This window comes from Oncorhynchus mykiss, chromosome 15 (assembly GCF_013265735.2).
Source record: "Oncorhynchus mykiss isolate Arlee chromosome 15, USDA_OmykA_1.1, whole genome shotgun sequence".
Lineage (NCBI taxonomy): Eukaryota > Metazoa > Chordata > Actinopteri > Salmoniformes > Salmonidae > Oncorhynchus > Oncorhynchus mykiss.
Genome location: NC_048579.1, coordinates 72,550,884 through 72,563,754, shown reverse-complemented (window position 1 = coordinate 72,563,754; position 12,871 = coordinate 72,550,884). Strand labels below are relative to the sequence as shown.

The 12,871-nt window shown below is 45.1% G+C and overlaps 1 protein-coding gene across 4 annotated transcripts in view; it reads right to left on the bottom strand.

Annotated features, from left to right (window-relative positions):
- The window catches only part of LOC110515111, a 183,354-nt gene extending 170,716 nt beyond the window's left edge, over window positions 1-12,638 (bottom strand). For all 4 annotated transcript variants that reach the window (XM_036945281.1, XM_036945283.1, XM_036945284.1 and 1 more), the window contains exon 1: window positions 12,183-12,638. In XM_036945281.1, coding sequence (XP_036801176.1) covers window positions 12,183-12,281 — 99 coding nt within the window. In that variant the 5' untranslated portion in view covers window positions 12,282-12,638. The remainder of the gene's footprint in view (window positions 1-12,182) is intronic.
- Between the last annotated feature and the right edge of the window lie 233 nt (window positions 12,639-12,871).

Here is a 12,871-nt window from a genome sequence, read left to right as displayed (position 1 = left end):
CATATCATATATGCATAGGCACTTTAACCATATCTACATGTACATCCTACCTCAATCAGCCTGATTAACCGGTGCCTGTATAGAGCCCCTCTACTGTATAGAGCCCCTCTACTGTATAGAGCCCCTCTACTGTATAGAGCCCCTCTACTGTATAGAGCCCCTCTACTGTATAGAGCCCCTCTACTGTATAGAGCCCCTCTACTGTATAGAGCCCCTCTACTGTATAGAGCCCCTCTAGTATAGAGCCCCTCCTGTATAGAGCCTCTACTGTATAGAGCCTCTACTGTATAGAGCCTCTACTGTATAGAGCCTCTACTGTATAGAGCCTCTACTGTATAGAGCCTCTCTACTGTATAGAGCCTCTCTACTGTATAGAGCCTCTCTACTGTATAGAGCCTCTCTACTGTTATTTTTCAGTGTCTTTTTACTGTTGTTTTTAATTCTTTACTTACCTATTGTTCACCCAATACCTTTTTTGCACTATTGGTTAGAGCCTGTAATTAAGTATTTCACTGTAAGGTCTACACACCTGTTGTATTCCGCGCACGTGACAAATAAACTTTGATTTGATGTTCACAGGAGTGCGTTTCTGCATGTTCACGGGAGTGCGTTTCTGCATGTTCACGGGAGTGCGTTTCTGCATGTTCACGGGAGTGCGTTTCTGCATGTTCACAGGAGTGCGTTTCTGCATGTTCACAGGAGTGCGTTTCTGCATGTTCACGGGAGTGCGTTTCTGCATGTTCACGGGAGTGCGTTTCTGCATGTTCACAGGAGTGCGTTTCTGCATGTTCACGGGAGTGCGTTTCTGCATGTTCACAGGAGTGCGTTTCTGCATGTTCACGGGAGTGCGTTTCTGCATGTTCACAGGAGTGCGTTTCTGCATGTTCACAGGAGTGCGTTTCTGCATGTTCACGGGAGTGCGTTTCTGCATGTTCACGGGAGTGCGTTTCTGCATGTTCACGGGAGTGCGTTTCTGCATGTTCACAGGAGTGCGTTTCTGCATGTTCACAGGAGTGCGTTTCTGCATGTTCACAGGAGTGCGTTTCTGCATGTTCACAGGAGTGCGTTTCTGCATGTTCACGGGAGTGCGTTTCTGCATGTTCACAGGAGTGCGTTTCTGCATGTTCACGGGAGTGCGTTTCTGCATGTTCACAGGAGTGCGTTTCTGCATGTTCACAGGAGTGCGTTTCTGCATGTTCACGGGAGTGCGTTTCTGCATGTTCACAGGAGTGCGTTTCTGCATGTTCACAGGAGTGCGTTTCTGCATGTTCACAGGAGTGCGTTTCTGCATGTTCACAGGAGTGCGTTTCTGCATGTTCACAGGAGTGCGTTTCTGCATGTTCACAGGAGTGCGTTTCTGCATGTTCACAGGAGTGCGTTTCTGCATGTTCACAGGAGTGCGTTTCTGCATGTTCACAGGAGTGCGTTTCTGCATGTTCACAGGAGTGCGTTTCTGCATGTTCACAGGAGTGCGTTTCTGCATGTTCACAGGAGTGCGTTTCTGCATGTTCACGGGAGTGCGTTTGTGCATGTTCACAGGAGTGCGTTTCTACAAAGGTAAGCAGGTTTTGACAGGAGAGAAGGGGTGAATAGGAGAGATTAAGTTAAACGTCTGACACAAATACACTAAACTCCTGGATAAAGGATTTAGTTTGGAATAAGGGAAGCATTGTTACAGAACCATCCTGTTGAGTCCTACGGCCCCCTGGAACTTACTGCTTTTCACCCTCTACCTACATGTACATATTACCTCAATCAACCCCCCCCCCCCAACTACCTCATACCCCAGGACACGGACTCGTTTCCAGGACTCTTTGCATAGAGCCTCATTGTTATTTTATTGGTGTTCTTTCATTTGGATCTATTTGTTCATTGTCATACTTTAAGCACATTGTTGGGAAGGGGCTCCTAAGTAAGCATTTCACGGTAAAGTTTACACTTGTTGTATTCGGCATTTCACGGTAAAGTCTACACTTGTTGTATTCGGCATTTCACGGTAACGTCTACACTTGTTGTATTCAGCATTTCACGGTAAAGTCTACACTTATTGTATTCAGCATTTCACGGTAAAGCCTACACTTGTTGTATTCGGCATTTCACGGTAAAGTCTACACTTGTTGTATTCGGCATTTCACGGTAAAGTCTACACTTGTTGTATTCGGCATTTCACGGTAAAGTCTACACTTGTTGTATTCGGCATTTCACGGTAAAGTCTACACTTGTTGTATTCGGCATTTCACGGTAAAGTCTACACTTGTTGTATTCGGCATTTCACGGTAAAGTCTACACTTGTTGTAATATAGGCATTTCACGGTAAAGTCTACACTTGTTGTAATTCAGCATTTCACGGTAAAGTCTACACTTGTTGTAATTCAGCATTTCACGGTAACGTCTACACTTGTTGTATTCAGCATTTCACGGTAAAGTCTACACTTGTTGTATTTCAGCATTTCACGGTAAAGTCTACACTTGTTGTAATTCAGCATTTCACGGTAAAGTCTACACTTGTTGTAATTCAGCATTTCACGGTAACGTCTACACTTGTTGTATTCGGCATTTCGCGGTAAAGTCTACACTTGTTGTATTCGGCATTTCACGGTAAAGTCTACACTTGTTGTATTTCAGCATTTCACGGTAAAGTCTACACTTGTTGTATTCAGCATTTCACGGTAAAGTCTACACTTGTTGTATTCAGCATTTCACGGTAAAGTCTACACTTGTTGTATTCAGCATTTCACGGTAAAGTCTACACTTGTTGTATTCAGCATTTCACGGTAAAGTCTACACTTGTTTTGATTTGACTGTTGAATCACACTGTTGACTGAAAAAGTATAACGTCCCTGAAGATCTGCGGAGTGCTTCTCTCTCTCTCTGTGTGTGTGCGTGCGTGCGTGCGTGCGTGCGTCGGAGTCAGTAGAAGGGCCATCGCAGCAGGAGGTGAGGCCAGAAGCATGCATGACCTCTATGCTCCAGGAATGTACTGCAAGAGGCAACATAAAACGAAGGAATGTTGTTGGTGTGTTTGTAAGAAAAAGACACGCAGGGCAAAGTGTTCCATTATTGAGCCAGCAGACAAGAGCAGAGAGCACACCACTCAGCTACAGGCCTGGTTACAGACAGACTTAACACACACACACACACACATACACATAGACATACACATACACACACACACACGCAGAGAGCACACCACACCACTCAACTACAGGCCTGGTTACAGACAGACTTAAAACAAACACACACAGATACACACACAAGTTTGAACACACTCATTCAAGGGTTTTTCTTAATTTGTACTATTTTCTACATTGTAGTATAATAGTGAAGACATCAAAACTATGAAATGACACATATGGAATCATGAAGTAACTTTTAAAAAAGTGTCAAACAAATCAAAGTATATCTGAGATTCTTCAAAGAAGCCACCATTTTCCTTGATGACCTCTGCACACTATTGGCATTCTCTCAACCAGCTCTGTGAGGTAATCACCTGGAATGCACTTCAATTAACAGGTGGGCCTTATTAAAAGTTCATTTGTGGCATTTCTTTCCTTAATGCGTTTGAGCCAATCAGTTGTGTTGTGACAAGGTAGAGTGGTATACAGAAGATAGCCCTATTTGGTAAAAGACCCAAGTCCATATTATGTCAAGAACAGCTCAAATAAGCAAAGAGAAATGACAGTCCATCATTACTTTAAGACATGAAGGTCAGTCAATACAGATTTTTTGGGGGTTACTACATGATTCCATGCGTGTTATTTCATAGTTATGATGTCGTCACTAGTATTCTACAATGTAGAACAGAGTCCAAAATAAAGAAAACCCTGGAATGAGTAGGTGTGTCCAAACTTTTGACTGGTACTGTGTGTGTGTGTGTGTGTGTGTGTAAATAAATGTGAGTGAGTGAATTACATACATAAGAGGTAAGAAGAGTTACACAGGCTAGGCTATCATTGACAGGGGTTAGAGGTTAGAATGGTCACATGACAGTGGACTGGAGGGGCAACACTATGAGGAAAGGGAACCTTCAGCAGACAGACTTTATAGCTTCCTCTCTTAGCTGGGACCAGCTAGTGTGAGGAGTCCACAGCGGGCTGAACAGAAAGGAGGAATGAGCAGCACAGGAAAAGAGGATGAATGTGTGTCAACATTTTCTCAGGAGGGGGGATTTTTCAGACCAAACACAGGAAGTTAGAGTCACACAGACCAGAGTGGTGCAGGGGCTTTATCCTCTCTTCTCTCCTTCCCTCTCCCTCTAGCCCGGCTTGACTGCAGTGCCAACCTAAAAACACTCAGACTCAGGTCTATACAGTAGAATATAGTTAAATATACCATCTAAATATCCACTCAGTCAATATAGGAGGGAAACAGAGGGAGGAGGAGAGGGAGCAGCAGTGTGCAGTCCTAGACTCTCCTGGACCCTGACAGACACACAGACAGACAGTCTGACAGACAGACAGACACAGACAGACAAAGCCCCAGGCAATAAACACATACACTCTAACACACAGCATCAGTAGGTGTGCTATTGTGTTTTAGAAGAACTGAATTAAATCATGAGAGGACACACTGGCCCAGAAATCAAAGCAGTGCTGAAAAGAACAGGAGGAAGAGGGTGCTGGAGGTCCCACAGACCGTCTCTAATGGCCTGGTCCCCTCTATCTAGCTCCTTCCCTCCATCTCCCTCATTCCCTTGTCAAATAGATGACCCCTACTGTACTCTGTCCTCAGAGTAGGTCAACAAACATCCAAACAGACCTCAGCCTAGTCACCCATTAATCTATTAATACACTTTAGTGAATCAGTTCACATTCCTCCATCTCAGACTCTCTCTGATCATGAGGTAACCCGGAGCAGCACGGGGCAAGTGGTCAGACAGACAGAGAGGCATTACAGCATCATTTCCTGTGGATTAGAATCCGTGCAGCTCCAACAGGCTCTGGGACGGTTCTAACTTTATGGGTCAGCTTTGATCCCACTAAAGCTTCCAACAACACGCTGTGACGTCCACACACCCTGAAATCTAATCACTCGCACAGCGGAAATACCGTAAAACTTCAATTTAAACGCAGTCTCAAATAGCCACCTGTCCCTTTTAATAGCCGGGTATCTGCACACATTTCAGCAAATTGTTCAGCAAAAACCTGTTGTTTCCAGAGGGTTTATCCTACGAAGCAAGCGTCATCTACCCTGGGTCTTCTAAAGCTCACCAGCTTCAGTTAGCTTCACATTCCAGCTCAGGCTTCATCCGTACCACGACAGTGGGTATTCATACACCTGCTGTGAACTCTAGCAGGCATGTAAACACACAACTCTTCATTGAAACAATACTGGACCGTCAATCCACGGTCGAGTCAGTCACATTTTTATTTGTGCCAAAATCCAAATGAAAGACAAGTTAACTTGCAAATTCAGCAGGCCATGGTGTGAAATAGGCTTTTAGAAGTTCCATATTGATTTGATTACTTATCGTTAATGCTGCCTTTGGTTTGCTTATCAACGCACAAGCAACTTTTCCCCCACTCCTTATTGATATACAGGATACACTGAGTGTACAAAACATTAAGAACTCTTTCCATGACAGACTGACCAGGTGAATCCAGGTGAAAGATATGATCCCTTATTGACGTCACTTGTTAAATCCACTTCAGTCAGTGTAGATGAAGGGGAGGAGACGGGTTAAAGGAGGAGTTTTAAGCCTTGAGACAGTTGAGATGTGGATTGTGTATGTGTGCCGTTCAGAGGGTGAATGGGCAAGACAAAATATTTAAGCGCCTTTAAAAACGGGGTACCGGTTTGTGTCAAGAACTGCAACGCTGCTGGGTTTTTCACACTCAACAGTTTTCTGTGTGTATCAAGAATGGTTCACCACCCTAAGAAACATCCAGCCAACTTGACACAACTGTAGTTGTGAAGCATTGGAGTCCACATGGGCCAGAACTCTTTAGACACCTTGTAGAGTCCACGATCCAATGAACTGAGGCTGTTCTGAGGGCAAAAAGGGGGTGCAACTAAATATTAGGAAGGTCTTAATGTTTGGTCTACTCCGTGTATACAGTCATTGTGTTTGACATGGTCTGCTCAACTACCGACCGGATCTCACTTCAGTAGTCGTCTGGGGGGGATAAACATCTACGAGAGAAGGGAACGTAAACTGAACCAAAATATAAAACGCATTATTCAACAATTTAAAAGATTTTACTGAGTTATAGTTCATTTAAGGAAATCGGTCAATTGAAATAAATTCATTAGGCCCTAATCTATGGATTCCACGTGACTGGGCAGGGTTGTAGCCATAGGTGGGCCTCTGGGGTGCCAGGCCCAGCCTATCAGAATTTGTTTTTCCTCCAACAAAAGGGCTTTATTACAGACAGAAATACTCATTAGCACCACACCTCAGAAGATCCCGCAGGTGAAGAAGCCGGATGTGGAGGTCCTGGGCTGGCGTGGTTACACGTGGTCTGCGGTTGTGAGGCCGGCTGGAAGTACTGCCAAAGTCTCTAAACCGAAGCTGGAGGCAGTTTATGGTAGAGAAATTAACATCCAATTATCTGGCAACAGGTCTGGTGGACATTCCTGCAGTCAACATGCCAACTGAAAACTTCAAAACATCTGTGGCATTGTGTTGTGTGACAAAACTGCACATTTTAAAGAGGCAATTTTTTGTCCCTAGCACAAGGTGCACCTGTGTAATGATCATGCTGTTTCATCAGCTTCTTGATATGCCACACCAGTCAGGTGGATGGATGATCTTGGCAAAGGAGACATGACAACCAACAGGGATGTAAATAAATTTGTGCAAAACAAATTAGATGAATAAGCTTGTGTGTGTGGAACATTTCTGGGATTTATTTTGTATTTTTTTCAGCCTATTTAAATTGCTCAGCACTATTTTCAGCACTACGGCTGTGGTTCATGTAGTCACTACCATAATCTCACAGTCAATAGTGAGTATCACAGAGGAAGAATCCTCACACCGACTCTCTGGCGTGCACAGCGACCCCAGACACACCTTCTCTGAAGGTCATATTCATGGACTTGTATGCGAGGCTCAGCAGGGCTGAGCAGGCGTCAGATTATCATGGCAGTGGTGATGCATTACCTCCAGCAGGACAGTCTTCCTGTCATCACTCATGTGTTTACACTGCACACCTCACATGGAGACAGAGATTACACTGCGCACAGAGAGAATAACACTGCGCACAGAGAGAATACACTACGCACAGAGAGAATACACTACGCACAGAGAGAATACACTACGCACAGAGAGAATACACTGCGCACAGAGAGAATACACTGCGCACAGAGAGAATACACTGCGCACAGAGAGAATACACTGCGCACAGAGAGAATACACTACGCACAGAGAGAATACACTACGCACAGAGAGAATACACTACGCACAGAGAGAATACACTACGCACAGAGAGAATACACTACGCACAGAGAGAATACACTACGCACAGAGAGAATACACTACGCACAGAGAGAATACACTACGCACAGAGAGAATACACTACGCACAGAGAGAATACACTACGCACAGAGAGAATACACTACGCACAGAGAGAATACACTACGCACAGAGAGAATACACTATGCACAGAGAGAATACACTATGCACAGAGAGAATACACTACGCACAGAGAGAATACACTACGCACAGAGAGAATACACTACGCACAGAGAGAATACACTATGCACAGAGAGAATACACTACGCACAGAGAGAATACACTATGCACAGAGAGAATACACTACGCACAGAGAGAATACACTATGCACAGAGAGAATACACTACGCACAGAGAGAATACACTATGCACAGAGAGAATACACTACGCACAGAGAGAATACACTACGCACAGAGAGAATACACTACGCACAGAGAGAATATGAAACAAGGATTATTATGTTGGGCCTCCAAGTAGAAGTCTAAAAAGTTGGACCAGTTCCAAAATGGGGCCATTTCTACTTGGAGGCCCAACATAACAATCCTTGTCCCAACAGACAGACAACGCCAGGGACATAGTGAATGATGTCCCAACAGACAGACAATGCCAGGGACATAGTGAATGATGTCCCAACAGACAGACAACGCCAGGGACATAGTGAATGATGTCCCAACAGACAGACAACACCAGGGACATAGTGAATGATGTCACAACAGACAGACAACGCCAGGGACATAGTGAATGATGTCCCAACAGACAGACAACGCCAGGGACATAGTGAATGATGTCCCAACAGACAGACAACGCCAGGGACATAGTGAATGATGTCCCAACACAGACAACGCCAGGGACATAGTGAATGATGTCCCAACAGACAGACAACCATGACCACAAAAACCACAATACCTGGTGAACCGTTACACCCATAGTGTGTACATGTGTGTGCTGGGATAGCAGCTCTCTTCCCCTGTCATCTCCACCTCATCAAGCTGATTACCCAGGAGCACATCAAAGACAGCTAACTGTAGCACATCGCTATGCTAACTAGCCAGCTTCCTATATCCATGGCTCTCCATGCAGGGGAAATATGGGGCTCTCCATACAGGGGAAATACAGGGCTCTCCATACAGGGGAAATAAGGGGCTCTCCATACAGGGGAAATATGGGGCTCTCCATACAGGGGAAATAACAGGCTCTATACCGGTGTGTAACAGGGGAGCTTCCTCTCTGCTCAGCTCTGCATGTGTGATGATAGGAGCTTGACAAATATGTGGGGTAGGATGCAAGAGCTCCTGAATCATGTGCTAAGTGCTGGAGTCACCGGAATGCAATCTCTCACACACAGTAGCTAGCTGGCCAGTCTACTTCTCACAGATGCCAGCCTCTGTAGTTGCTCAACTGCAGCCTGTTTTTCAGGAGTTCCTCAAAAATAAAGCTCAATCCATCTGTCGACATGTTAGTGTACACAAACACACAAAGAAAAACAAATCTACTCAGATTAACAAGTGCATCGTTAGCCTGCTCCCTGTAACTAATCCACTGAAAAGGGGCCTTCCTTCCCAAGCCTTAAATGCCTTCCGCTCAGCATGACATTTCCCTTTAAAACTAACTAGATACATGTCTCACAAGGCTATGAAAATAGTGATTCATATCACACTTAAACCTTCCAGAGACAGGGCTTTATTAGTTGGTATAGCCTCTTGTCTAGTTGGTATAGCCTCTTGTCTAGCTCTACACTGGTTTAATGGTAGTAGATGTCAGGGAACTCTTGTCTCCTGATCACTGCAGCAGATGTGGGTAGGTAGGCAGGCAGGTCTATGTTCTTGAGTGTCTCTCTGGCAGAGACTCAGTCATGTGGCCTCGGTGTCAAGACCACATCAACGGGCCTTGGTCTCTCGGTCATACGGGTCGGGTCTGGGTGTGAATAATATATTGGGATAATTAATGTGATCCTGATCTCAGCCGTCTGTCCATCATAATGCCAAAGCCAGTATCTCCCTTCCATATCCCCATCCACTCTCTGTTGGCAGTGGTGTCAAGGTTGTCAGATCAGATAACACAATGACACACTTAGCCTCAAAAATGGCCTCATATTGTGATGAACAACAGCTCTAGCACTGGACGTCATCTTTACATGAATGGCAACCCAGGCCCTCTCCTTCCTGCCCCCTGGCTATCACAGACAGAGCTCACTCAGGTGGCAACCCAGGCCCTCTCCTGTCTTCCTGCCCCCTGGCTATGACAGACAGAGCTCACTCAGGTGGCAACCCAGGCCCTCTCCTTCCTGCCCCCTGGCTATGACAGACAGAGCTCACTCAGGTGGCAACCCAGGCCCTCTCCTGTCTTCCTGCCCCCTGGCTATGACAGACAGAGCTCACTCAGGTGGCAACCCAGGCCCTCTCCTTCCTGCCCCCTGGCTATGACAGACAGAGCTCACTCAGGTGGCAACCCAGGCCCTCTCCTGTCTTCCTGCCCCCTGGCTATGACAGACAGAGCTCACCCAGGTTCATTTTGATTGGCCAGAAGATATAGCCCAGGCTGAGCTACATTCACATACCCCAGGCTAGCACTATACCATAAAAGGGGCTCAGTTAGCCTCCCTAGCCTACATTCTTCTTAGTGCTTGTTAGGATCAATCAATGCTGACCGACATTGAACATGACAGCCTCACAAAGAAACATTGTTACTGTTGTGGCCATGTCCAGACACCCATGTGCTTTCCAGTGTGCGCTGGTGTCTTAAAATCACCTCTGCTTTCGGAGAGGCTAGTGGCAGTTAAATACAGCAGTAGGTATGTCATGTGTAATTGGGCCCTGCAGCCACCCCTCCAACTTACCCTAGGGTGTACCCGAAATGGCATCCTATTCCCTACATACTAGTCACCATAACCCTATGGGCCCTGGTCAAAGGTTGTGCACTACCAACCCACTATCAAGCGCCTCAGGCTTAGAAAAAGTCTAAACCACTGTTGGTATTAATTTGCATGTGGTGGGATAACTGTAGTATTCTGCTATTCAGACACATTAACATGTCAATTCTGTACAGGCCTCTGTCACACAGGGTATTGGATTTTTAGTTGTTGCCAATACAATCAGTCATTGGGTGATAAGTTAGTAACATCTAGTCAGTCATAGAACAGGGCCAAGGCTAGGGGAGAATTTAGAAGTGACTGAGTGGTGGACAAAAGCACCAAAATATTCCAGGTAAAATAGGTAACATGTTCAGGGTGGGGGTCGTATGTCAGCCAACCTAACCTAAAAATCATTACCCTTTCTAGTGATGCTAACATCTTGTCAGACTGCATTACTATTTTAAATGGGAGGACTGTAACTAAAAAAGTTATAAACAACCTTGAGCATGTGTAGTAACTATATGCAGTTACAAATCGAGGACAAAGGTGGAGCATGTCGTGCTATAAACCAGGGATTCCCATACTCGGTCCTGGGTGCACGTTTTGGTCATCAAGTTTGATTATTTGAATCAGCTGTGTAGTGTTAGGGCAAAACCCAAAACTTGCACCCAGAAGGGGGGGCCCAGGGCAGAGTTTGGGAAGCCCTGCTATAAACCACTTCCTCTCACAATCCTAATTTCGCACTGCCCCTGGTCCTTGCGCAACATCCGTTTACTCCCTATTTCAGACCCCACCGACATAGCTGGCTGACTGGCTGGGACAGGCCAGACAGAACACCACATACCAACCCGTTTTCTGCTCAACACAAAATCCTCGCAGATAATTGATACGAATACAGATTGATTATGTCTGCTATGTAATATCAGGAATATTATGTGGAGAATGCAATATCAATATATTGAGATAAACACGAAGTCGGATGTCATGGACAAAGAAGTAGCTAGGGAGTGGGACTGGGGAAAAGTTAGCCAGCTAGCCACCCAGTTAGACATGTCTGGTATGCATGCACGCATTCCAGTTTGTATTTCTGATAAATAAGGTAGTCTATGTATAAACGGTTTTGTATTTCCATTGAATACAGCAATCTACCAAGCAAATAATTTGCTGCTATTAATAAGATGAAAAGCACGAATGACAACTCGGCTCATGCTAGCTAGCTTGCCTACTGTCAATGGTGGGAAGTTGACAAAGCTTTCTGGTCTTAATCGATGTCTGCCAATGAAACTGTCAAGCAAGCAAGCATGTTCATGAAGATTTTAGGTCATGGTGGTACGAAATGTGAGTTAGACAGGCACGCCTGACAAGCTAGGTAACCAGCTAACGTTTAGCTCTTGCTAACGTAAAGTCAAGAGCGCATCGATTACTACACTCGGGTGGCTGGTTTGGGAGGCCTTAGCACCCACGCCTATATTATTGAACGGTATACCGTTAAAGTACTGTACTGAAAAACTCTTCGCTTTCCGATTAGAAGAGAGGGAATATGCACATTTCTAAAAAGGTGACAATGCTCGGCCGCATTAAATTACAAGCCTGGAGATTTGTATGAGGGAATTGCAGGAGAAATGTGTCCCTCCGCCCCCAGGATAGCATAGCAAGCCGCCCAGCAGGGAGCGTTCACACGGGAAAAGCCTAAAAGAAGCATCACGAGGAACAAAAAAAACTACCGCAGACAGAGACACTATCGACTGAAGACTCGTGAATCCATTGTGTTGAAGCTAAACAGTCGACACATCACCTATTTGTCGGTCAGCGCGGAGAAACCGGTTAGAACTGCTCGTGTGTGTTCGAGAGAGGGAGAAGGATGTCTGGCTGGTCTCACCATAAAGTCACTGCCGAAGTTATCCTCTCCTTTCTGGTCCCCTTCTCGCATAACACAAACCCCTTGGATGAACTTTCTCAGTATATTCGCCTGGTCCATCCTCTCGGCCCGCTGTCCGGCGGCTTGTCCGGTTTTCCCACGGTATGTAAAATAAATCCAAAGTGGGGAAAACGAGAAAAAATATAAAAATAGCTTGAGCTATATATCCTCGCAGATAATCATTTCAACATCCCCTAACGCTCCATGTTATTTTTCATATTCTCTTCGGGTTAGACAATAATAATCCAAACAAAATTCGTGATTCCGTTGTTGTTTCTAAATATATATCACAAGCTATGACTGTAAACTAGCTATCGTTACTTGAATATAAAAATCCAAACACCGGTTCACCCCTCCCTGGCTCGCCGCTGCCACATTCACAAGTCAGCTACAAGAATACACTGACTGCGGTCGCCCCTAACCCCACTTGGAAACATTAACGCCCATTTCACTAAATGGCTTACTGTAATTGGTCCGTAGCTTCAAGAAATTAGTACGTGATTGGTGAATATGTTACGTCAATCTAAAATGTAAATAAATTAAGTGGGCGACGCTCACGTCAATCACTATGTCTCCTGTTCTTCTCTCTCATTGGTTAAATTCTATTTAGGGCTTCCTTCTTAGGTTTTACTGTAATGCAATTGTTACAA